This window comes from Notothenia rossii, assembly GCF_949606895.1.
Source record: "Notothenia rossii genome assembly, chromosome: 12".
Taxonomy (NCBI): domain Eukaryota; kingdom Metazoa; phylum Chordata; class Actinopteri; order Perciformes; family Nototheniidae; genus Notothenia; species Notothenia rossii.
Window position 1 is genome coordinate 3,316,160 of NC_136911.1, and position 27,684 is coordinate 3,343,843.

Genomic DNA, 27,684 nt, shown 5'->3' on the forward strand with positions numbered 1-27,684 from the left:
TTACATATGCCCTACATGTTTCCTAAATGTAAAGACTCCTTGTTCATTTATATTTGGATCAGCCATGACTACTATAAATCAAATTGAGGTTTCACCTGGCAAGCACTATTGTTGCTTCAAGACTTGCAAAGTGAAAAGGAAACAGCAACACATAGCCAATCCAGCAGTAATTCTTAACACTACTGTACAAATGATTCTGAATGGTTAACAGAAAGGTGTTGTATAGCTACAAATGCCAAACATTTCCAGCTTCTACAATATTAATGTTGAAGATTTCCCCCCATTTTCTATAATGTTATAGAGCAGATAATCAAGTAGCCTATAACCAGCAGATAATGTTAGCTAATAAAGCAAATAACCTCTGGTTAGAGAGCCTTATACTGAAAGCAGGCTTAATAATAATATTTTAACAGTGAGAGTAAATCCAGAAATGTACATTATATCTAAGATAAAAATTGATTTACATTTAACCGTGTGAAATAAGTATTTCATCCCCTTGCAAGTTGGGTAAACTTACAAAATTGGCAAGGGATCAAATACTTATTTCCTCCACTGTATATACAATCCAGAATATGATTTAGATTTTAGACTTTTTTTCAGAGTAGCCCCCTGTTGCCTTGATGACAGCTTTGCACACTCTCGGCTTTTCTCAGTCAACTTCATGAGGTCGTCAACTGGAATGGTTTTCCAACAGTCTTGAAGGACTTCCCAGAGGAGCTGAGCACTTGTTGGCTGCTTTTCCTTTACTCTGTGGTCCAACTGATCCCAGACCATCTCAATTGGGTTGAGGTTGGGTGATTGTGGAGGACAGGTCATCTGACGCAGCACTCCATCACTTTCCTTCTTAGTCAAATAGCCCTCACATAGCCTGGAGGTGTGTCTGGGGTCATTGTCTTGTTGAAAAACAAATGATGGTCCCAGTAAACGCAGACCAGATGGCATGGCGCTGCAGAATGCGGTGGTAGCCATGCTGGTTAAGTGTGCCTTGAATTTTGAATAAATCACCAACAAAATTACACAAAAAGTTTATTCAAAATTCAATCACACAATTGCCACTTTTAAAAGTTAATAGAGATGGCATTGTCTTGTCAAATTGTAGATTTGACCAAATAAGCTTCTAAAAATATAGCTGTCGACCAAAGCACACTTTTCTATTAGCAATATGTTGCTTACTTAGATCCCATTGTGATAGAAAGAGCAAATGTTTCCCTTTTAAATTAAATATCAATGTGAGAATATAACCTTGAATGTCTTCATAGTCTTACTTTGGTAGGCAACTTAATTGTACCTGCAATGTGTCACCATCATTGTCTGATTGAAGGAAACGATGTGTCTTAATTCTATAAAAAGGAAATAAAACACCTTTGATCATGAAGCCATCTGAGGTGGGTTTCATCAAGTTTTTGATATCATTTATTGTAAACTGAATCCTCATTTCCAAGAAACCACATGATCAATGTCATCTCTAAAGCTCAAGGCTAAGGGTCTATTGATTGATTGACTGAGGCTGTAAAACATTACTACTCTTCTTGATGTTCAGGTGACTAAAGTGGTGCAGTCAGTCTTAAATGATGGTATTATTTTGTGTTTTAACATGTTTTATATCTTGGATTTTGTAATGTATTGTTTAATTGGAGAAGACCACTTTATTCATTATCAGTCAGTCACATCTCATCTGTACTTCCAGTGAAGCACCAGCAGGTGTCAGTGTCTCTTTGTGGTCACGTGGACAAGGTGCATGCGTGGTGTCAGATGTGATGGATTCAGAATAACATGGAGTATGATGAAACATTTTAATTTAGAGTTTAGCTTCATATTTTTAGGACAGCATAAAAACAGGTCAATGGGTCCTCGTCACTGTCACCGGGGCCTCTCAGAGGGGTGGGGTTTAACCCTCAGTCAGCAGCAGCAGCAACCTTGTGTTTCCTGTCCTTCAAACACCGTCAGTGCAGAGGGGAGGAACATCTGATAGTTACCGGATTATCACAGATTATCACCGGACAGAGCAGCAGCGGCGGACCGGTGAGTGAACACGGTAAACACCGACACTTTGTGCACACATTTAGCGTCTATTCTGAGTCCTGCAAGCAATCCTACTGCACAAAGACTGAAGGGTCTGCAGACACAGCATGGTCAGCTGCAGACAGCCTTCAAAACTCATTTATATTGCATTATCCTGTATTACTGTCTCTAATATCTCTCTAACGATAACAGTCCAAACCAAACAGCTGATGAATCAGTAGCGAGTTTATGGCTGTTTTATCTCACTTTATGGGGCCCAGTTTCATTGATATTCCTGCAGGGATCCTCTCTGTTTGGCTGTGACTGAATACTCCTTTAAAATTACATAATCTGCATTTGTAAAAGAAAATGCACTATATATATATGTAATAGCATGGTTAAACTCACAAATCAGACATGGTTTGTTAAAGGTCATGCAGAAAACTTATAATCGTCAAAAACGAGCTAAAAGTACAAGACATACTAGTACATGTACTCAAGTACTGCATGTGTACTTTACTTCAGTAGTTCTGTATTCTACTACTTTAAAGGCTACTTCTACCTCCTTCATATTAGTACAAAATGCTATCAACCAATTTAATATAGTTTATTTGTATAATGTAATTCCCTAGTAGTATACATTAATAAATGCAGCTCTACTGAGACAAGCTGCAATATTTTATTGATGAATATCATGCATTAGTATTTAATATATTTATTAATATATATTTTCTTAAAGTATATTTTGATGCTTCAACTTTTGCATTTTTACATTTTTTTTACATGTTTGTGAATGCAAGATTTATACTTTTTTTTGCTGTGGTTTTACTGCTTTTAGTCAAATATCAAATCTGTTGAGAGTAAGATAAGCGTGAAGTGTGAAGTTAAGATGCACAGGAGTGTGTGAAACGTTTTGATGAGTGAGGAATGTCTGTAGTCAGCAAAATGTTAAACCAAACCTGGAGATCAGAGAGAGAGAGGGGGTCCGAGTTATATAAGCGTGGTGGGGGTTGATAAGAATTGTGAGTGTGCAATAAGTGTGTATTTAGTGAATGAGCATGTGTGTGTTATCAGCGCAGTGATACAGAGGATATAGCTCACCTCACTCTCCTCCTGTGGCTGCAGATTCTCTCTCTCAGCAGCTCTTCTTCTCTCTTCACCATGGCTGAGACTCAGGGGAAATTCGACTTCGCCATCGACCGGGGGGGCACCTTCACCGATGTGTTTGCCCGTCTGCCCGATGGCAGCGAGAGAGTCCTGAAGCTGCTGTCCCGGGACCCCCAGAACTACAAAGACGCCCCAACAGAGGGGATCCGCAGGGTCCTGGAGGAGGTAACGAGACAGGACATTATTCATACCATAAACAAGCATTTACTATTTAATATTCCATTTATACAAAGAGTTTTGGAGAATTACCGAACACTCAAAGCTCAATTTAGCTGTCTTAACTTGTAGCTCCTTAAATGTTCCTTTTGATTCTCTGGAATCCTCATTAAATGTGACCTAAGATTTTCATTGTCATACCTATACTATGCACAAATGCCAATAAAAGCCTTGCCTCTAAATGTAATTATGGTCTCAGTTTGAACACTATGGCATGAGTCTGGTTCAAGTTCCATAGCTCACCTCTTCGGAAGCCATTTTTACCAATATACCAATATATATTTTAATTGCAAAACAAAGATAATTTATTTTTTAGCTAACAATTGTTTTTATAATAAAAGATAATTCTGTATAACACGTCAGAAACTAGTGAAAAATGCCCGTGTGAAGTACAACGTGACATCTTTAAATGTTTCGTTTAGTCAGGGCAAAACCCAGATACATCTACTTTTACATGATCCTACATTTGTGTGCAGATTTTCTGTTTTTTGACATTGCATGAAAATTACTTTTACAAATAATCAGAATAATTTGCGATTATGGCGCCAAACTAATCAATTAGTTGAAATGAGTTCACGCACAGGACAATGTTAGTAACTTTGCGAGTGTAAAGCAGGAGCTGAAAGCACCCATGCACAATAGATGTATGTGTTGCCAAAAGCATACAATGTGACCCTGACTGTGGTCATGTGGTGGATGAATGAATGCTGCACAGATTCATGTAGCTTGTATAGTATTTACACAAAATCCAAAGCGACGTGAACCATGATATATTTTTGTACAGGAAACGGGGCGGATGTTCCCCCGCGAGCAGCCGGTGGACACCTCTCTGATTGGCTGGATCCGGATGGGCACCACGGTGGCGACCAACGCTCTGCTGGAGAGAGAGGGGGAGCGCACGGCTCTGATGGTCACACAGGGCTTCAAAGACCTGCTGCACATCGGCACTCAGGCCAGACCCAAGCTGTTCGACCTGGTGTGTAATGCTAGATGTTCTTAACACATGAATATTTATATGAAAAGGTTTAAAACTAAATTGTAAAGTCATGAGTGTATTATGAGAAGATGTGTCCCTGAGCAAAGACACTTAAAAGGCCTTAGCACTGTTGTTTTGTCCCTGTCTCTTTTCATAATAATTGTGATCATTATGCGTGTTTTTTGACTCTTTTAGTCATTCTTTGGACATTTTGCATCTCTATGATAAGTGTCTTGACATTTTACAACATGCTAACTGAAAAGGCCACAGGTGAATTACTTGTATTCTAAATAGACAGCGTATCCGACCACAGTTCCTAAATCATCATCATGATGTTTTTTACTGTTATGAATGTGTTGTTCGTGAATATCCTGGGTACAGGTCCCTGCATCATACAAGGTTTAGACATTATTTTACGTAACAGAACACGGGGGGGCAGTTTTTAGAGTTTGTCCCCTGACCAGTTGTACCATTAGTGGTTTAAATGGTCACTTATCTATGGAGCTAATGCAGAACAGTTATGCATGTTGAAATATGGCCTCATCCTTATCTGTAGGGCTCTGACACGAAGAAGACTTTCCTACACTTACAATACATATAATGTATTCCTACCACCACTGAAGTCACGACTGACATAATGTGAAGTGTATTGGTGGTGGAATGGTTTGAGTTTCACACCTGTGACAAAACGCTTGGGGTCTTTCCTGTGTGTGTGTTTGTTTAGGAGGTGGCAGTTCCTGATGTGCTGTATGAAGAAGTCATAGAAGTGGCCGAGCGGGTTGTTCTCGTGCAAGATGGCTGCCAGCTGCCCAGGAAAGACCCCAAGCGTATTGTCACAGGTGTGAAACTCAAACCATTCCACCACCAATACACTTCACATTATGTCAGTCGTGACTTCAGTGGTGGTAGGAATACATTATATGTATTGTAAGTGTAGGAAAGTCAGCTCACACACACACACACACACACACACACACACACACACACACCCCCCTGGATACTTAGTGACTGTCATTTCTTCACATACCAACTTATGTGTATTTACAAAAACTTTCCAAACAACTATTTTCTATGGCATACTCATATTTATTCCTAGAATTAAAAAAACGGCCCATAATATTATAATAATAATAATTATTTATTATGTCTTTATGAAACTGTCTTATTTATACCTTATCTATAGTGTATTTATTTTTTCCACACTGCTGTTTGTAATGTGTATACTGCCTTATACAGATGTATAGATTTATATCATACTAAATATCCCTCTGCACTTCTGGTTAGAGGCTCAGTGCTTGTGCAAGGACAATAGGTTGAATGTCATCTAAATCAATCTTCTGTCACATGCATGATGGCATTGTTTGTTCGCATCATTTTAATTGTCCTGCTGTGTGTGTGTGTGTGTGTGTGTGTGTGTGTGTGTGTGTGTGTGTGTGTGTGTGTGTGTGTGTGTGTGTGTGTGTGTGTGTGTGTGTGTGTGTGTGTGTGTGTGTGTGTGTGTGTGTGTGTGTGTGTGTGTGTGTGTGTGTGTGTGTGTGTGTGTGTGTGTGTGTGTGTGTGTGTGTGTGTGTGTGTGTGTGTGTGTGTGTGTGTGTGTGTGTGTGTGTGTGTGTGTGTGTGTGTTTTCCCTCAGGCAGCACAGGAGACTCTCTGGAGGTGTGGAGGGAGCTGGATCTGGATCTGGTGGAGAAGGACCTGAAGGGGGTTTTGTCCCGGGGGATCACCAGCCTCGCTGTCCTCCTGCTGCACTCCTACACGTCAGTACATCTTGTCCTTCTACCTTTTAAGGATTGCCTCGCCCATCTCTCCTTCTCTTATAGAAGTCATTTGTCTGTTCTCCCTGTCACTGTACAATGGTGAACAGCTCCCACCCTCTCTGTGGGGATAGTGGTATGTATGTCAGAGGTGTCGGGTGTCTGATTTCCACTGTTAGTGTATGGGTCCCCATGAGTTGCACTGGGGGAAAGTTCATGTTTAACTTTAAGAGGTGCATATATTTCCCAATTTTTGAAAGTCTAAACCTGCCGTTTCCAACTTTTCTTTCCTTCTCAGAACTAAACATTCCATAATAAACATTTAGTATTTCTTAGCTTACATTTTCTGCTAAATTGCCTAAGCTACAGGACCTTCTCTCACTCAAACAAAGCTCAAAATAAAAGTTCTCCAAGTAACTGGAAATTAAAAACGTGCATTATATTAAAGTGTATCCCACTTTATCGAACATGTTTTAATTTACTTCAAAGAAGCTGATGTAACAGATCTATAGAACAACACACCTCATACAATTTACATCAAAACTCGCACACCAAGGACATGATGTTATATAATGCTAGTGTGGGATCAATAACTGTATCGATTCCCATGTTCTCCTTGAATCCACTCACACTTCTAAGTGGACAAAGCACTTGCCCAACTTGTTTCACATATCTCAGTTTTAAAAGATAAGGCAGGCTTTACAGGAGCGGTTTTAATTACATAAGACTTTTATGTTTGCTTTGCTGCCTCGCCTCATTCCCCTGCCTCTCTCCTTCAGATGGTCGGATCATGAGAAAGCCGTCGGGGCTCTGGCTCTCCGTCTGGGCTTCTCTCAGGTGTCTCTGTCCAGCAAGGTGATGCCCATGGTGCGGGCGGTGCCTCGCGGATACACCGTCTGCGCAGATGCATACCTCACTCCCAAAATACATCAGTATTTAAAGGGCTTCACCTCTGGGTTCAAGGGGGGCCTCAAGGTGTGTTTTCCACTAGACCCACTTAAAGGTCACCTATTATGCAAAATCCACGTGTCCATGTCTCTTCTACATCAACATGTGTCCCCTCTTCTTCATGTCTCTTCTACATCAACATGTGTCCCCTCTTCTCCATGTCTCTTCTACATCAACATGTGTTCCCTCTTCTCCATGTCTCTTCTACATCAACATGTGTTCCCTCTTCTCCATGTCTCTTCTACATCAACATGTGTTCCCTCTTCTCCATGTCTCTTCTACATCAACACGTGTCCCCTCTTCTCCATGTCTCTTCTACATCAACATGTGTCCCCTCTTCTTCATGTCTCTTCTACATCACCATGTGTCCCCTCTTCTCCATGTCTCTTCTACATCAACATGTGTCCCCTCTTCTCCATGTCTCTTCTACATCAACATGTGTCCCCTCTTCTTCATGTCTCTTCTACATCAACATGTGTCCCCTCTTCTCCATGTCTCTTCTACATCAACATGTGTCCCCTCTTCTCCATGTCTCTTCTACATCAACATGTGTCCCCTCTTCTTCATGTCTCTTCTACATCAACATGTGTCCCCTCTTCTTCATGTCTCTTCTACATCAACATGTGTCCCCTCTTCTCCATGTCTCTTCTACATCAACATGTGTCCCTTCTGTGGAAAGAGACTCTGAAAGTTTCAGGAAAAAAGATTCTCTCTCTTTTTGTCCTGATCCATTTATATATATATATATAAAAAGAAAAATGAGCTGATCAGATTTTGGCCACTTTATGATGTCATAACGATGTTTTGTCTTGTGTAACCATTAGCCAATCAGCAACCAAGGTAACCCCCCCCCCCCCCTTATCACCTGAATCTCCTCCTAGAGCACCATTGGGGTTCTTTGTAACCAAATGTCTCTCAGAGGGGCGTGGGGAGGGACTCCTTATTTTCATCTGAAGTAACAGACAGAGAATCCATACTTTCTGTCCTCAGGATGTGGACGTCCTGTTCATGCAGTCGGACGGCGGGCTGACTCCCATGGATCAGTTCTGCGGGTCGCGGGCCGTCCTCTCCGGCCCCGCGGGGGGGGTGGTGGGATACGCCATCACTTCATACAACCAGATGGAGAAGAAACCTGTGATTGGCTTTGACATGGGAGGTGAGTAGGGGCAATGCTGCATAATTAAGAACAGTGGAGCTGCATAGAAGCGGAGGAATATTGTTAGTGTACATTTATTGCAGGCAAACACACCTGAGACCTGACATGTTTTTTTATCCTGTGCATAGATTATTTACAGATTCAAGAAAATGGGAATAAACGGGAGAGATGCTAAGTGTTAGCTTTCCATGCTACTTGTCTTCCTGATTTCTTCCATCTTATTGCACTCTCCAGGAACATCCACTGATGTGAGTCGCTACGCGGGTCAGTATGAACACGTGTTCGAGGCAACGACTGCCGGGGTCACCCTGCAGGCCCCGCAGCTGGACATCAACACTGTAGCTGCAGGAGGAGGGTCCCGCCTCTTCTTCAGGTCGGTCACTAGCTCTGAACAACAGGAACATGACAACTGTGAGGAGGGGGGAGAGCAGATTTAAAGGTTTAGCAATGCACTATGATAGGCTTGTGGGAATAGAGGCGAAGTGATAGGTCTAGCTGTCGATCACTGATTGAGAGGAGAGAGAGTAGTAAGCTGGGAATATGTGAATGAATGACTAAAGATGGTCTTCCTGGTTGAACTTGCGCTAAGCTTCATTCCAATCAGGAGAGACAGTGTTGATGTAACGATATATATGTATTGCCGGGAATACACAGATGCATGTAACGGTGTTTGGGGATTAGACCCCGCTGTGCTTAAACCTGGGGGTCGACTTCAAATCTGATTGTATAAAGTGCTAGGATAAACTTACCTCAGTTCTTACCAAAACAAAGTGGCACAGGCATGAAAGACTGTCGGCCCTTTTGTCCAAAGTACTTAAGATTTGAGATTCTGAGTACTCTTGCAATTTGTTTACGCAAATAAGGCCATGTTATTCACGATACTCTTTCTTCCTCTCTGCATCCAGTTGGATCCAGATTTGTACAATATCTGCTCCTTTGGGTTTCATGGCCTCTCTCCTTTCTGTTTTCTCTCCTTCCTCTCAGATCAGGGATGTTTGTGGTTGGACCAGAGTCTGCAGGAGCTCACCCAGGACCCGCCTGCTACAGAAAAGGTAACTCATTGTTTTGCTCCCTCCCTTTTAATCTGTTTTACAAACTATACATGTCAGGGTCGATTCTCCCACCTTTCGCCATTAAATCCATCTGTTTGACATAAATCCACACAGAGCTTCTACTTCTGTCTCCTCATGTCCTCCTCCCTCCCCCCTTCTGTGGATTTATAATCTGGTATAGCTATAGGAAGCCTGGACATTGGCACAGGTCCAAGCTTCAGATGATATAACTGAAGCTGGAGCTCCTAGTGCTCAGTTGGAAATGTGCTGTGTGCCAACAAAAATAAACACAACTTCAAATGTAATGTTCCCTGTAGGGCAGAGCATAACATTTCTCACAGACTTACATAACTTTTGTTAAAATACAAGACTGAAATACCCGCTTTGAACCTCATTCAGCTAACCTTGCTTCCCTGTGGTTCTCGTAGACGGCCCTCTGACTGTGACCGATGCTAATTTAGCTCTGGGTCGACTGCTCCCGTCCTTCTTCCCAAAGATCTTCGGGCCGGGGGAGAATGAGGCGTTGTCTTCAGAGGAAACCATGAAGCATTTCCATCGTCTGAGCAAGGAGATCAACCTCTTCCTGTCCTCTAAGCAATCACAGGCACTAAAAACTACTGATATCGTTCTAAATAAGTCTATAAGGGGGTGTTACTGATGAGGCTGTAATGTGTTTTTTTTGTGTTTTTATTCGCAGGTTACTACAAATGGAGCCAACGGCAGCGGGTCAGAGATGAGTGTGGAGGAGGTTGCGATGGGATTCATCCGTGTTGCTAATGAGGCCATGTGCCGGCCAATCAGAGCGCTGACACAGGTATGCTTTGGTTTTTAACTCCAGATAATTGTTTGGTTGGTAAATGTGTCAAATAGGGCTGTCACCATATCAGTGGTTTTAGATTTCATTTATTTTTTGTATTTTGATTGTGGAGGAATTTAAATAGATTTCAGGCTCATCTTTGTTTCGTTTCATTTTGCATATCTCGTGCTTTGTTATGTTTTCACTTTAACATTTCAACCTTTTGTATATATATTTTTTTCTTTATAATCCCTCAAATAAAATCAATCAATACTGGTACAACACAAATACCTGTAGTGTAAATGATTTTAATTATGATTTCTCTGCATTCTTTTCTCTTTCCTTACGCCCATACCTCCCAGGCTAAGGGCCATGACACCTCTCAGCATGTGTTGGCATGTTTCGGGGGGGCAGGTGGGCAACATGCCTGTGCCATCGCCCGCGCCCTGGGGATGAAGACGGTCTTCATACACAAGTAAGGGAGAGTGTGTGTGTGTGTGTGTGTGTGTGTGTGTGTGTGTGTGTGTGTGTGTGTGTGTGTGTGTGTGTGTGTGTGTGTGTGTGTGTGTGTGTGTGTGTGTGTGTGTGTGTGTGTGTGTGTGTGTGTGTGTGTGTGTGTGTGTGTGTGTGTGTGTGTGTGTGTGTGTGTGTGTGTGTGTGTGTGTGGGGGGGGTGGGTGGGTGGGTGTGGATCTACTTGAGCCTGTAATAGAATCAATCAATAACACTTTAAAATCAAAACTCCTCCACCTGTTAAAAATCTGCTCAAAGATTGTTGGTCAATCCTAGTGAGGCTGTCCAGTAACATCCTCTGGGACCCAAAGCATGTTCTGAACAGAGAATATGAACTGCTACCATCTAATGGCAGATCAATAAAGTCAAACTATGTTGATGCTACACATGGAGCTGCTGTGATGCAACTCACATTTCAGACTTGATGTGTGTGTGTGTGTGTGTGTGTGTGTGTGTGTGTGTGTGTGTGTGTGTGTGTGTGTGTGTGTGTGTGTGTGTGTGTGTGTGTGTGTGTGTGTGTGTGTGTGTGTGTGTGTGTGTGTGTGTGTGTGTGTGTGTGTGTGTGTGTGTGTGTGTGTGTGTGTGTGTGTGTGTGTGTGTGTGTGTGTGTGTGTGTGTCACAGATACAGCGGCGTGCTGTCGGCCTACGGCCTGGCTCTGGCTGACGTGGTGGAGGAGGAGCAGGAGCCGTGTTCCCTGCAGTACGAGAAGCAGGCCTTCAGAGATCTGAACCGGAGGGTGGAGCAGCTCTCAGAGCGCTGCCAAGAGACGCTGTGTGCACGAGGATTCAGCAGGTCAGCACACACACTGCAGGGTGATCAGGTTAAACTAGACCCTCTACAGCAGGGGTTCCCAAACTTTTTCAGCATGAGACCCAAAACAGAAATGTTATTGTCCTAAGGCGAGCCAAGCTCAAAAAATGTCATGATTTTCCATAATATCTACAGTTATAAACAAAGAATGCAACACACCATGAATTTAAAATGTAAATGAAAATATTTATTTAATTCTAAAAGTGCATCGCAGCAATTAGGTTTCTCACCATAACAACCTTCCCTTTGAGCATGACCAGAAAAAATAAGGATCAAAGCAGAAAGACGAAACATGGGAAGTGCAGTCAAGTATATACAGTACAAATCAAAATTATACAATTATCAAAAGTGCAATATTAAGTTTGTCGCTAGCTCAAAAACTATGTACACACCATTTTAAACTATTTTAAATGAACAAAGAACAAACATGTTGGAAACAGAAAGGGACAAAACACTAACTGAAGTGCAGTCAAGTGTATTCAGTACATCACAGGTGAAACCACATTTAAATGATCAGAAGTGCAACATTAAGTTTGTCACTAGATCAAAAACTATGTACACACATTTTTTAAACACTTTTAAATGAACAGAGCTGTTTTAAAACACTCTGAGAGACAAAGAAACTCCAACACTTGGCAACTGATTAACTTTTTTTTTGTGGAGGCTGACTTGATAGGACGCCCTCAGTGCCCCTCTGTTCCCTTTGAATGCCTGAAAATAACAGAGAAGATATTATCATTAACATTGCTGGGTTATTGGGTGATTTTAACACCAGCCGGCGTACGCTGTATACCCAATGTGGACCTAGCAACCGCATTTATAGCGCATTACATCACATGTTACTTGTTAGACGCTTTTATCTAAAGCGACTACATACTCAATACTGTGGGGAATCCCCACGGAGGGATTTTGACAGGGTTGTTGCACAAAAGATCCAAGCGCGCACAGAAGAAATCTGAGAGCAGACATTTCACGAGCGCACAGAAACAGCCTGAGTGCAAGGAGAAGGTTTTAAACTGGAACACAGGAAACCTGTAAGCGCAGCAATGTATCTGAGTGCACGCGTACAGTTTGAGCAGAAGCAGAGCAAATCTAAGCGCAAGCAGGCACTATTTGAGTGTGAGGACAGGGTTTGAGGGAAAGAAATACATATTCTGAACGTGAAATCAATAAAGTATGCTCTCAAATTTAAAGACCACGCTCAAAATACACATCCTGTCAGGGCCGTGGGAAGTAGGGGTGCTGAGGGTGCTGCAGCACCCCCTGGTGGAGGACAGGGGATCTGCACTTCCACAATACAAAAAAAACGAATTTTCAGCCTTGATGTAACAACATTCATAATTAAGTAAAGATAACACCCTTTTCACCCCGGTTACATTTTCCATTTGCCCCGTACGATGGGCGCTGTAAGTGATGAAAGTGGGGGATGTTGGCTTAGCAGGCGCCCGCAGCCAAAGTGAGAGAGATAGAGAGAGGGGATACCGCGGTACCGGCGGGGATTGTTGTTAGCTTCTGCTGCGCTAACGGATATAAGAAGCTGTTTCTACAATAATGTGGAGGGAGAGTTCTGTCCTGTCAGACTGAGAGGCTCAGTGAGGTAAAGGACTCTGAGGGTTTAGATAGTTCACTTTAGTCTAAGTTATCTCAGTGGGTCTCAAACGTTTTGATCACAATTTATGTAAAGGGGGGGAGCTAGTGAGAAAAATCAAAAAAAATAAATAAATCCATTTTAATTTTGTAATCATCTCGCGACCCCCACTCGGGGTCTCGACCCCACTTTGGGAACCCCTGTGTTAGTCGAGTGTTATTCTCACTAAACAAGTAATGAAACCAAGATGGAGGTGTGTGTGTATTGCATTTGTGGAATAAATCTAAGTATAAGTACACAGACAGAATGGTCTCAATTTTAAATGTTGAGGTATATATATTGTGCCAGATTTATATCATCATAATAATCTTCAGAAGCACAGTCGATACTTTTACTACCAACCTTTAAGTAAGAAAGGTTTAGGATGCAGGACAGTGTTGTATTAGTACTTTAAATTCAGTGCAGGCTCTGAATACGTCCTCTCCTTCTGTTTCTTGTCGTCTCCAGCAGTCAGATATCGCTGGAGGTCTTCCTCCACCTGCGTTATAAAGGCACAGACTGCGCTCTCATGGTCACCGCTGACGCTCACCCCGCTAACGCTCAGTCCTGTGCAGCCGGAGACTTCCGCAGCGCCTTCACCAAGCGGTCAGATTTGTCTCTTCTACAGGTTTACCCATTGCCTCTTACACATTTCGAGTCGAGTTACAGTCATTTTTCCATAGGAGATAAGCTTAGTAAACTCTGCAGCTGACGTTGCTTACTCTACTAAAGGCTAATGTTCCTCTACATTCCTCCCGCTGCCTTTTCTCTTCTTTAGTTATCTGAAGGAGTTCGGATTCACCATCCCAGACAGACCCATCATGGTGGATGACATCAGAGTGAGGGGTTGTGGGAAATCTGGGATCAAATCTGTGTATAAAACCGAGACGGGGCGCGGAGAGGCCAAACCAGTCACGGTACACACACTCTTATAAATACATACAACTCAAATACACACAGAAAAACGTCCTGACATCAAAAAGTGACAAAAGAAAGCAAGTTCATATCGGTTTTAAATCCTACCTTTTTAAATGTATTATTTTTAGTTTCACTCTCTGTTCTTCCAAGTAGATGACCAAGTGTTACTTTGAGGAAGGGTACCTGGACACAGGTGTGTATCTGTGGGAGGAGCTGCCGTCCGGTCACAGCATCAAGGGGCCGGCCATCATCATCGACAAAAACAGGCAGGTGTTATAACAGCTGTCAAAATAATAAAAAGGTTTGACTGTGTTCCGGCTTGAGCTTCAATAATCAGGATACATGTATTTGTTATCCTTGAAAGAATGGAAGTAGTCAACAGACTGGAACATTTGAATAGATAAACATTGGTGGGGTAGGTAAGTTTCAGAAACCGGCTCGAGTGCACTAAAATTTGAAAGTACACAGCCAAAAAGAATCCGCCCCTTCCTTCAGACTTCCTTACAGAGCACCTCCTCCGCGAGAGCAGGCTGCAGTAACGTTACATATCAGGCAAAGCTAAACACATCTAGGTTAGCAATACTACACAGCCAAAGCCACTCCGATATTGACTCTGGTTTGACTTCTCCTAGTTTCCACTTTCTTTTTGTTCTTAATTTGCTCTGTTACATTTTTTCTTTTGCGACCAGTAGACGATGTTGAACCTAACTCTGCCATGGTGAAAGTGGCCGCCTGTTGCTGGCGAGTCATTGAAGTACTGCTGCAATGCACGCCCAGTGACGGCACGCCCAATGAGGGCACAAGATACATTTGTGCGTGCACGAGATGGAAGGCTGACCGACAGGGCGGCAATCTACAGTATTACGGCTTCCACAGATGACATTTTTTTATGGATTTTTTGTCAAAGCACTTCAGATATTCATTGCTATCGGGATGTTAAGAGCATTCCATTGAATATAACAACAAGTGTATCTCGAGCCGGTTTCTGAAACGTACCTACCCCACCTTTAAGTGAGACGTGATATTTTTCCACATACTGAGATACTTCCACTTGAGCCTGATTTTTACTTTTAAGCTAACAGTGGTTTCTTTAAAATACATGAATGCCTGTATGCATCTTTGCCTGTGTTATTTATATGTGTTCTGCTCTTTCGTCCTTCAGCACCATCCTGGTGGAGCCGTGCTGTGAGGCCCGTCTGACAGCAGGGGGCGATGTGTGCATGACGGTGGGCTCGGACCCTCACTGCGCTCTGGGCACGGAGCTCAACACCGTGCAGCTCTCCATCTTCTCTCACCGCTTCATGAGCATCGCAGGTAAAACACAGGAGAGGAGAGGAGAGGAGGGGGGGTCAAGTGGAGGAGGGGGGGGTCACTATAACATGTTGAGTATCATTTTCTTATCAGCTCAAAGTCAACTTTATTGTCAATCTTTCAGTTTGTGTGTACAGACAGAGAGATCGAAATACCGTTTCCCACAATCCCGAATACAAAAATACAAATATGTATAAAATATGTTTATCCTATATATACACAATCAACAGACACATGTATACATTAAGACATAAATAAAAGCACAACAATCAATATATAAAAAATAACAGTCACTTCAATAACTTTGAGAATGTACATTAGTGCAAGTTTGTCCATAGCAGCGTAAAGCGTGTCTGGTCCTGAGTGAGTGTGTGAGAGTGTGTGGTGTTGAAGTCCAGACACTCAGACCCAGCTTGTGTTCCTCCTCTGTTCCTCTACAGAACAGATGGGTAGGGTTCTCCAAAGAACCTCCATCTCCACCAACATCAAGGAGCGTCTGGACTTCTCCTGTGCCGTGTTCGGACCTGACGGAGGTTTGGTGTCCAACGCGCCCCACATCCCCGTGCACCTGGGGGCCATGCAGGAGACCGTCCAGTTCCAGATCAGGTCTCTGGGGAACACTTTGAAAGAAGGCGATGTGATCCTGAGTAACCACCCGTGTGCGGGGGGGAGCCACCTCCCCGACCTCACAGTCATCACACCAGTAAGTCCTCCAGCTGTGTGTCGGATTTATCTCCTCATAATTATGTGTGACTGGTGAAGCCACACACAGTCTAGTATTCAACATAATTATCTCATCTTATTCTCCTTCTACGGCCGCACATTTTTGTCATGCTACTCGTCCGGCAGCGTTGACACGAAACACACAAAAATGTGCTACAAGAATCCAAAAATGTAATAGATAAACAGTTAAAATAGTCAGCTAAAAGTGAGCTAAAATGTATGGATATTCTTTGTTGTACCTTAACAATACAACTAATGCTATAAATACTTACTCAGCGGGGGTAATGTTGGCATTGGGACACAGTCACACAGTTTCCGTCACACAGTCAACATTTCTCTGAATTTTCCAGTTACATCTTCTTCTCACTTATTACATTAATAATGTACAATATATGTTTTCATTTTTTATCACTGCCACATTTTATTCCATACTTTATTCCATTCTATTTCTATGTAAATAAATACTGCTATATTTGACTATTTTTTTAATATTTTTTTTTAATGTTATTATAGTTACCTTAAAATAGTTCTCTATCTGTGTTTTTATTTTTTGTTTTACTTTCAAATCAAAGTCAACTTTATTGTCAATCTTTCAGTTTGTGTGTACAGACAGAGAGATCGAAATACCGTTTCCTACAATCCCGAATATAAAAACAAATGTATATAAAAATATGTGTGCAAATATGTATAGATATACACAGTCATAGACACATTTGTACATGTGCACACATTAAGACCTAAATGAAAGCACAACAATCAATATATAAATGAACGGTCACTTCGATATCTTTGGATCTTCTTTTTAGGTATGCACCATGACACTGAGTCAAATTCCTCGTACGTGTCAACCTAGCTGGGGATAAACCTGTTTCTGATTCTGATTCTAAATACCCCTTCTCTCCTGCTCCAGGTGTTCAGGAAGGGGGTGAGCAGTCCTGTGTTCTTCGTGGCCAGCAGGGGGCACCACGCTGACATCGGAGGCATCACTCCAGGCTCCATGCCCCCCCACTCCACCTCCCTTCAGCAGGAGGGGGCCGTCTTCATCTCCTTCAAACTGGTCACTGGTGGGGTCTTCCAGGAAGAGGGTAAGAGAGGAGGAGGAGGGGAACAGAGAGAGGTCAGAGCTGGGTCTTGTTACTGTACCGGGTTTCCACAGTCAGTGTTTGACCCCAAAAAGACAGGAGTCACAGCAGGAGGCTAAGAGGTGTACTGCTGTTGACAAGGGACACTATATTTAAAACATAAGAAACTACCAGAATGGTCCGGTTTGGGGAGCTTAGATATCCACATAAATCCTTTTAAGTTATGTTCTTTAACATTTACATTTGTTTCTTTAATAAAACATCCAGTAACGTTGTTTTCTGTCCGTCTCTTTCCCCTCTGTCTCTATCAGCTGTAACTGAAGCTCTGATGGCTCCGGCCCAGTACCCAGAATCCTCTGGGACTCGTAATCTCCATGACAACCTGTCAGACCTGCGGGCTCAGGTGGCAGCCAATCGGAGAGGCAGCCAGCTGGTGGGGGAGTTGATTGACAGCTACGGGTTAGCGGTGGTTCAGGCCTACATGGGATACATCCAGGTAACTGTGAAGGAAACAAAGCACTGTTAGAGAGCGGTGCAGGAATGAGTCCTCAAACCTGGAAATGAGTCAGCATTTTACCACTGTCACCAAGTCAACTTTTTGTGCTTAACGTGTTTTGGATAGCCTTAAATAAGGTTTGTGGTTAACACAAGCAAGAGATTTAACAAGGGCCCAAATGAGACGAATAAAAAGTCATCACACCCATCATTAGCCGCCTTTAGCTGCTGCAGTTCCTTTATAGTCAGCTTTTTACTTAAAGTGGACCTATCATGCTATTTGAATAATATAGTGTAGGACCATACCTATGATATATTTATACTTTTTATTTTTCAAAATACCAAACAGATCATGCATTTCAGCCATTCCTCATTTCTCTCAATTGAACACTGTCTTTGCATCATGGGCTGATTCTGTGAGAACAGCACCATCTACAGGCCTGGCATATGTACTACAGCATCTCCAGCGCTTTCCAACGGCAATGTCCGTGGCTGTCTCCTCCTGATTGGTGGAGTTGGCCCAATCGCCGTAGCGCCACTTCTGTGATGTCATAGAAGTGTTCAAATCTGGATCAGTCTGTATCAGATCCGTTGCAGCCCCTTTTTAAGAGATTTGGGTATGGAGGAAAAGAGAGGGTTGTGTTTTCTGACACTTGGTGAGTTCCCTGGAACACCGGGGACACATGTTCATGTAGACAAGACGTACAAAAGTGCATTTTGCATGATAGGTCCCCTTTAAAGAATCTTTTAAATGGTGTTAATATGTGGAGATTATCCTGCTGAGCCAAGCGTGTGAGTATCATAAACAAGATTATTTTTCTGCTATAATCCAAAATCGAATGGAGAAATCCCATCGCTTTTCGTTGAGGGACTCTCTGGGATGCTAATTTACAATCGGCCTACGAAAATCCACTGCTCCACTCTGCTGTGCACAGTAGAAAGAGTGATTTCAGTGGTGCAGGAAGGAGTCCTAAAACCCAGATATGAGTCAGCATTTCACCAATCCCTGTCCCCTCTCCAATAGTTTTCTTCTACGACATAGAATACGTCAGTAAATACCACACTGGTGGATTAAAAACAGCTGTTACTAACAAATGTGACGACTAACCGTCATCACGCCCAACATTTATCCGCTATATAACATGTGCAATATTATTATTATTAATAATGTGCTATGATAACGTGCAATTATGCATCTGCCACTACGTTTTTTTGCACTACTGAATACTGGTAATATTTACACTAATGATGTGACCGTCCATGTTTCCTGTAGATATTGAATTGAATCTTTTTGCTGCACTGTTAGTGTTACTGTTAGTGTTACTATTATGCTGCTGTGATTATTGTATTTTTGTAACTCTGGCTCAACAATTTCCTTCGGGATGAGTAAAGTCTTATCTTAAGCTTAGCAGTGGTCCACGCTGATAGCCTGACGTTAGCTTTTTACTTCAATAATCAAGTGGTGTTTATGGATATGGAAAGACCCCATTGCTCTTTGTGGAGAGAGCCTTTGCGATGCTAACTTCCAGGTCAGCCTTCAAAAATACCTCCTCCCTGCCTGCACCACTCTTTAGTGAACAATAGTAGTAGTGTGTACTGCTGGTGTTGTACCTCTACATGCTTCCTGTTGATGTTTCAGAGTAATGCAGAGCTGGCGGTGAGGGACATGCTCAGAGACTTTGCTCGGCGCCGCCGGCAAGAAACGGGCTCCTTAGATGTGGAGGCGGAGGATTTCATGGACGACGGGACAGCGATCAGACTGAGAGTTCAGATAAATGAGACAGAGGTGAGCAGAGAGCATCGTCTCATGATCATCTGAAACACTTGCACAATGAGCAGAGGTGGGAAGTAGTGGAGTACAAATACTTCGTTACTGTATTTAAGTACATGTTTCTGGTATCAGTACTTTACTCCACTACTTATTTTTCTGATGACTTTTTACTTTCTACTTCTTACATGTTGAACACAAATACCTGTACTTTCTACTTCTTACATGCTGAACACAAATACCTGTACTTTCTACTTCTTACATGTTGAACACAAATACCTGTACTTTCTACTTCTTACATGTTGAACTCAAATACCTGTACTTTCTACTTCTTACATGTTGAACCCAAATACCTGTACTTTCTACTTCTTACATGTTGAACCCAAATACCTGTACTTTCTACTTCTTACATGTTGAACACAAATACCTGTACTTTCTACTTCTTACATTTTGAACACAAATACCTGTACTTTCTACTTATTACATGTTGAACTCAAATACCTGTACTTTCTACTTCTTACATGTTGAACACAAATACCTGTACTTTCTACTTCTTACATGTTGAACACAAATACCTGTACTTTCTACTTCTTACATGTTGAACACAAATACCTGTACTTTCTACTTCTTACATGTTGAACACAAATACCTGTACTTTCTACTTCTCTCATTTTCCAAACAGGCTGGTTCCTTTAGTCTGAATGTGTGTTTGGTGGCGTGATCATTATTATTTAGAGTCATTGCGTGCCTATTGATTTGAACACGATCCGTGTATCCATCATTTCCTGGTCTTCTCTAAAGAAGAGGGACCAATGGAAACGTTGTCATGTTGCCGTTGGTCACCATGGAAACATTCATTAGCTAACAATGACATTATTGTTCTATTAATATAAAAGGAGGTCAGGTACTCTTTAAAACAGCTGCTAGTTATGGGTACTTTTTACTGAAGTACATTTCAAAGTTCTTTACTTTGACTTGAGTAAAGAAGTTTAGTCAGTACTTCTACTTTCACCAGAGTATTTTTAAACACGAGTATCTGTACTTCTACTTGAGTAAAGGATGTGTGTACTTTTGCCATCTCTGACACTGAGCTGATCATCCCCCCCCCCCCACAGGGCAGTGCGGTGTTTGACTTCACGGGGACGGGGACCGAGGTTTGGGGGAACTGCAACGCCCCCCGCGCCATCACCCTCTCCGCCCTCATCTACTGCCTGCGCTGCATGGTGGGCCAGGACATCCCCCTCAATCAGGTACGGTTTAGGCCCAAAATACATTTCTAACCTACTTCTGAATTATGAACCATGCAGAACATCCCTGTAGTATTAAAGGACGTATGGCATGGGCCTTGCTAATCACGTGACCTTTCTTTTAAATACTTTGAGGTTTTGGAAGGCTTTTTTGTTTCTGTTTTTCACACGTTGGATCGATTGGACATCACACAGACTGAGTAGTTAGGACATTAGTGTTCTCACATAAACCTCCTCTGGATACAATGGTTTCAGGGATACAGAGCATGTGTGAAAACGGTTTGATTGTTATCTGGTCACTGAGGACCAAATGTTCTGTTGGCTTAATCAGCTGAATCTAATGTGTTTTAATAAAACGGGAATCAGTGAAAAATATTATATATATTAAAAGAAATCTCTCAGGTCTTCAGGGACGGGTCAGCTTTCTGTCCCCAGAGTCAGAACTAAACATGGAGAAGCATCGTTCAGTTATTATGCTCCAAATATCTGGAACACACTCCCAGAAACCGGCAGGTCCGCTGCAACTCTGACTACTTTTAAATCCAGGCTGAAGACTTTTCTTTTTGTCGCTGCTTTTAATTGAACTATTCACATCTTAAACTGAACTGTAACTTTGATCCATGTACCTTTTGTTATTCATGTTTAATCATCTTTGCTTTTAAATGCCATTTTATAATTATGTCTCTTAGTGCTCTTAATGACTTTCATTTTTGTAAAGCACTTTGAATTGCCTCGTGTTGAAAGGTTCAATATGTAATGCCCTGGCCCCTTGTTCAACAGAAATAGGGAACTGTCTTTTACCTCCACTTATAAAATCCATTGCATCTCAATATACAGCCATCAGTGGGTAAAGAGAACAAAAACATTCCACCGAAATTGTCACTTTTTGCATCGGACTCTTGTTTATAATTAGTATAAAAAAGAAAAAAAACTGAAATCGGAATGTTTGCTCAACTTGGAGTCGATCAGTAATTATTTTTGCCCATCAAACAATAAACCCAAATGTTTAAAAAAAGTACAATAACTTCCATATAGTTTCTGTTGTTGAATTGGGGTTTCTTTACATGTTCAGGGCTGTCTAGCTCCGATCAAAGTGGTCATTCCCCCCGGCTCGATCCTCCAGCCTTCCCAGAATGCAGCAGTGGTCGGAGGAAACGTGCTCACATCCCAGAGAGTGGTGGACGTCATCTTCAGGGCGTTTGAGGTGTGCGCCGCTTCACAGGTGAGAGAAACTGCATTAGTGCATTTAAAAGTCTTTTCTATTCTGCAAAATCCACTTCTTCATGTCTCTTCTTCATCAACATGTGTACCCTCTTCTTCATGTCTCTTCTACATCAACATGTGTCCCCTCTTCTTCATGTCTCTTCTACATCAACATGTGTCCCCTCTTCTTCATGTCTCTTCTACATCACCATGTGTCCCCTCTTCTTCATGTCTCTTCTACATCAACATGTGTCCCCTCTTCTTCATGTCTCTTCTACATCAACATGTGTCCCCTCTTCTTCATGTCTCTTCTACATCACCATGTGTCCCCTCTTCTTCATGTCTCTTCTACATCAACATGTGTCCCCTCTTCTTCATGTCTCTTCTACATCAACATGTGTCCCCTCTTCTTCATGTCTCTTCTACATCAACATGTGTCCCCTCTTCTTCATGTCTCTTCTACATCAACATGTGTCCCCTCTTCTCCATGTCTCTTCTACATCAACATGTGTCCCCTCTTCTTCATGTCTCTTCTACATCAACATGTGTCCCCTCTTCTCCATGTCTCTTCTACATCAACATGTGTCCCCTCTTCTTCATGTCTCTTCTACATCAACATGTGTCCCCTCTTCTTCATGTCTCTCCTACATCAACATGTATCCCCTCTTCTTCATGTCTCTTCTACATCACCATGTGTCCCCTCTTCTTCATGTCTCTTCTACATCAACATGTGTCCCTTCTTCTTCATGTCTCTTCTACATCAACATGTGTCCCCTCTTCTTCATGTCTCTTCTACATCACCATGTGTCCCCTCTTCTTCATGTCTCTTCTACATCAACATGTGTCCCCTCTTCTTCATGTCTCTTCTACATCAACATGTGTCCCTTCTTCTTCATGTCTCTTCTACATCAACATGTGTCCCCTCTTCTTCATGTCTCTTCTACATCAGCATGTGTCCCCTCTTCTCCATGTCTCTTCTACATCAACATGTGTCCCCTCTTCTTCATGTCTCTTCTACATCAACATGTGTCCCCTCTCCTTCATGTCTCTTCTACATCAACATGTGTCCCCTCTTCTCCATGTCTCTTCTATATCAACATGTGTCCCCTCTTCTTCATGTCTCTTCTACATCAACATGTGTCCCCTCTTCTTCATGTCTCTTATACATCAACATGTGTCCCCTCTTCTCCATGTCTCTTCTACATCAACATGTGTCCCCTCTTCTTCATGTCTCTTCTACATCAACATGTGTCCCCTCTTCTTCATGTCTCTTATACATCACCATGTGTCCCCTCTTCTTCATGTCTCTTCTACATCAACATGTGTCCCCTCTTCTTCATGTCTCTTATACATCAACATGTGTCCCCTCTTCTTCATGTCTCTTCTACATCAACATGTGTCCCCTCTTCTCCATGTCTCTTCTACATCAACATGTGTCCCCTCTTCCTCATGTCTCTTCTACATCAACATGTGTCCCCTCTTCTCCATGTCTCTTCTACATCAACATGTGTCCCCTCTTCCTCATGTCTCTTCTACATCAACATGTGTCCCCTCTTCTTCATGTCTCTTCTACATCAACATGTGTCCCCTCTTCTTAGTGTCTCTTCTACATCAACATGTGTCCCCTCTTCTCCATGTCTCTTCTACATCAACATGTGTCCCCTCTTCTCCATGTCTCTTCTACATCAACATGTGTCCCCTCTTCTTCATGTCTCTTATACATCACCATGTGTCCCCTCTTCTTCATGTCTCTTCTACATCAACATGTGTCCCCTCTTCTTCATGTCTCTTCTACATCAACATGTGTCCCCTCTTCTTCATGTCTCTTCTACATCAACATGTGTCCTCTCTTCTTCATGTCTCTTCTTCATCAACATGTGTCCCCTCTTCTTCATGTCTCTTCTACATCAACATGTGTCCCCTCTTCTTCATGTCTCTTCTACATCAACATGTGTCCCCTCTTCTTCATGTCTCTTCTACATCAACATGTGTCCCCTCTTCTTCATGTCTCTTCTACATCACCATGTGTCCCCTCTGTGGAAAGAGACTCTGAAAGTTTCAGGAACAAAGATTCTCTCTCTTTTTGATCCATTTCTATAAAAACCTGACTGAAAATGAGCTGATCAGATTTTGGCCACTTTATGATGTCATAACGATGTGTTGTCTTGTGTAACCATTAGCCAATCAGCAACCAAGGTAACCCCCCCCTTATCACCTGAATCTCCTCCTAGAGCACCATTGAGTTCTTTGTAACCAAATATCTCTCAGAGGGGCGTGGGGAGGGGCTCCTTATTTTCATCTAGAGTAACAGACAGAGAATCAGCACTTTGGAAACAGGGCTGAAACAGAGGGGATTATGGGTAATGCTGCAATGATCTGTTTGGTGTTTCAACCAATCAGAGACAGGCTCTGTATATATCTGAGACCTGTGATATATTGAGAGAAACCGTATAATAGTGGACCTTTAAAACTTTTTTGAACTTCCCATACTTTTCTTTTCCCTCCTCCTCCCCTCAGGGCTGCATGAACAACATTTCCTTCGGCAGTGAGAGCGTTGGTTACTATGAGACGGTTGCCGGGGGAGCGGGGGCGGGGCCAGGCTGGAGGGGGCGGAGCGGTGTTCACAGTCACATGACCAACACCCGCATCACCGACCCCGAGATCCTGGAGAAGAGGTCAGACATGAGCTCAAGTATTTTGTTAGAAAAATCTCCCTGGTCTCCGGCTTGAGCTTGAATCTCAGGATCCATGTATCTGTGATCCTCTCCAGAATGGAAGTAGTCATCACATACAGAGCATCAGCTAGTTCCTGAACAGTGTCCTTCACATGCTGATATCAAAGAGAGGGAGTTACCCAGTCACAAGATGGAGGAATAGAAAGCAGTATTCAATGTTTACTTCAGATTAGCTCCACGTCAGAAATGATCATGCTTGTCATATGTCTCTCTCCATAGAGGCTGAATCATCATGTTAATCACATAGCTATCATATGCCTCAAACAGTCCTGATGCTCTTCTAGGTAATCACACATCCTGTCATGTTCACAGCTACAGTTGGGATACCTTTGTTATCATGTGTACATTGGAAGAGTACATTCAGTATTTTCCTAACACTTTGTATGAATATTGACCGACGTGTTGCTGCTCTTCAGATATCCCGTCATCTTAGAGCACTTTTCTCTGCGGCCCGGCTCAGGAGGAGCAGGGAAATACTGCGGGGGAGACGGGGTGGTGAGGAAACTTCTGTTCAGGAACCAGGTGGTGCTGTCGGTGCTGACGGAGAGGAGGTCCACCCGACCGTACGGCCTGCAGGGTAACCTCAGAATCAGAATACCTTTATTCGTCCCATAGAGGGGACATTTACATTGTTACAGCAGGAAAGAGCCAAAGACAGCTTAATGTTACCTCAGACGAATGCGTAAACAAATATTAAAGATACAAAAATTATAATAAAAATTACACAACAAAATATACATCCTGTAACAACCTCTGACCCCTTCAACCTGAACCAGCAGACATTTTACACACCGCAATAAACCGTATTTAATTTGTTGTCTTAATTGACATTATTGTATTTAATATTCTGTACTTGTACATATCCTATTCTATTTACATGTATATAGACTTGTATCTTTTTTTTAAATTATTATTTATTCTACTATTTCAACAATTAGACAGTTTATACATCTAAAAAACAAACACAATGTGTAGAAGTGGGAGGGCAGAAAGTAGTCTGTACAGAGGTAGCCCTCCCGCTAGTCATCCTGTTGCAGAATAAAGTAAATAAAAGATAATTAAATACTCACACAGATAAACTCAATTCTATATATACATACACATACATATGTACACATATACATACATACATACATACACCCATTTATAAAAAATAAATTCCTACAAGTCCATATTCAGATAACAAGACAGTTTCATTTCTCATCCTATTTTTACGTCAACTGATACTAAGATAATTATAATAATAGTCATTATAATATTTGCATATGACCATTTTTAATTAGCATTGAAAGGTCCTTTGCTCTGTCTCTCTCTAACACTCTCTCTCTGCGGCTCAGGGGGTGAGGACGGTTCCTCCGGGTTGAACCTCCTGCACAGAGCTGACGGACGAGTCCTCAACCTGGGAGGCAAGACCAGCGTCAGCCTGCAGCCCGGGGTGAGACTAAGACTGACCGGTTTTTATGATTTCCAATAGTTTCTTTTATCGCATATAGATTGGTTAATGTGCCATTTCATTTGTGTTTTACAGCTGAGTTCCTCTGCCTGTATTGTCTGTGTTTTATCTGTTGTTCTTGCTGCCCTTCTTGACCAGGTCAACAGACTTTAATCTCAATGAGACTTTTTACCTGGTTGAATAAAGGATATATATCTAGACCAGGGGTGCCCAATACGTCGATCAGTGTTGGGCAAGTTACTTTTAAAAAGTAACTAGTAATAGTTATAGTTACTGCTCTCAAAAAAGTAACTAGTTACTTTATTAGTTACTAAATTATAAAAGTAACTTGTAACAAGTTACTTTACTTTACTTTAAAAATAATAACAATACAAATGCAAGTTTTTGTGTTGTTCTGTGGCACAGTAAGAGAAAAGACAACTCCCCATCATTGTAGCAATTATCATTATGAAATGCAATGGAACAATAAAACACAAAAGATATGTTTAGACATTTTGACAGGCATCTTTCTTGTAGCCTCAACAATCAAGTGGACAATGCTTCCTGTCCTGCACACACTTTACATTTCACCGTAATATTTGTTGCGTCCTTTATCCCCACAAATTGAAAATAGTGGTTATATCTCCAAGTTGTAAATGCGCTGCTGCTCCCGCTGATACTTGCCTTTGGCATTGTGTGTGTGTGTGTGTGTGTGTGTGTGTGTGTGTGTGTGTGTGTGTGTGTGTGTGTGTGTGTGTGTGTGTGTGTGTGTGTGTGTGTGTGTGTGTGTGTGTGTGTGTGTGTGTGTGTGTGTGTGTGTGTGTGTGTGTGTGTGTGTGTGTGTGTGTGTGTGTGTGTGTGTGTGTGTGTGTGTGTGTGTGTGTGTGTGTGTGTGTGTGTGTGTGTGTGTGTGTGTGTGTGTGTTGTACAATGCCATGTCTTTTATGCTGCTGCAACTCAAACATTTCCCAAAGTGGGATCAGTAAAGTTTCTTCTTATTTGATTTGATTTTAACTATAAGCAGTCAGATTAACCTTCTCTTTGTCTCCCCCTACAGGACATGTTCTGCCTCTACACCCCCGGAGGAGGAGGGTATGGAAGAGAGGGGGACACGAACGGAAAACCCCAAACGAAGCGCCGGCGCCTCGACGACTCTTTCCCCGAGAGAGGCAGCGTCTTCGAGTACCGGATGGCCCAAGAGGGAGTATGAAGAGGAGTCAGAAATAGAGGAAGGGTTAACAGAGAGAGGAAGAGGAGGAGGAGGTGGGAAATCACAGAAACAGAGGGGGGCTTTTTGTCAGTGAAGGATTCTTTAAAACGATCAAAGCAATAAACTGTGAGACAGAGAACACACTAACGTTAAAAAGGGGGAATATGTCAAACAACAGATTTATTTTGGTAGCATAAAATAACCTCAGGCACAAAACTCTTTTCAATAATACTGTTTTGTAGAATCTGTTTATAGAAATATACATTTAATTGTTTATAGAACATGTACAACATACTGTATTCAACAGACAATAGGGATGTGTTTAATTTACACATCCCAGTGTACATTCGCCAGGTAAGGGAAAGCATAGTGTGTTTTAATTCTGAAATGAACTGAAGTTAATTGAAGTAAATCATATGAAGCAGCTGCTAATCTGTGTTGAACTGGAACAACAAAGTCCTAATGTAGTGTCAAATAAACCCCATTTCTACTAACTAGATTGTCCTCTTTGTATTCCTTTTAGAGAAAACCCTACGTGTTTTA

At 42.1% G+C, this 27,684-nt stretch overlaps 1 protein-coding gene across 2 annotated transcripts; it reads left to right on the plus strand.

The window, feature by feature from the left end:
• Positions 1 to 1,799: 1,799 nt before the first annotated feature.
• Positions 1,800 to 27,638, plus strand: LOC307025977 (5-oxoprolinase-like). Of its 2 annotated transcripts, none has more exons than XM_079661014.1 (27): positions 1,800 to 2,035; positions 3,127 to 3,333; positions 4,169 to 4,360; positions 5,085 to 5,199; positions 5,994 to 6,117; positions 6,894 to 7,089; positions 8,053 to 8,218; positions 8,453 to 8,591; positions 9,203 to 9,270; positions 9,699 to 9,874; positions 9,968 to 10,084; positions 10,429 to 10,541; positions 11,202 to 11,372; positions 13,486 to 13,623; positions 13,796 to 13,934; positions 14,089 to 14,201; positions 15,098 to 15,249; positions 15,687 to 15,949; positions 16,880 to 17,054; positions 17,363 to 17,547; positions 19,186 to 19,332; positions 20,430 to 20,564; positions 21,634 to 21,783; positions 24,282 to 24,439; positions 24,916 to 25,076; positions 25,837 to 25,934; positions 26,989 to 27,638. In XM_079661014.1, exons 2-27 carry the CDS (start codon positions 3,163 to 3,165, stop codon positions 27,139 to 27,141), a joined length of 3,915 nt encoding a protein of 1,304 aa, XP_079517140.1. In that variant the 5' UTR covers positions 1,800 to 2,035; positions 3,127 to 3,162; the 3' UTR covers positions 27,142 to 27,638. The 2 variants fall into 2 exon arrangements, with proteins under 2 accessions (XP_079517140.1, XP_079517139.1); XM_079661013.1 differs by having other exon boundaries at positions 1,800 to 2,022.
• Positions 27,639 to 27,684: the final 46 nt, after the last annotated feature.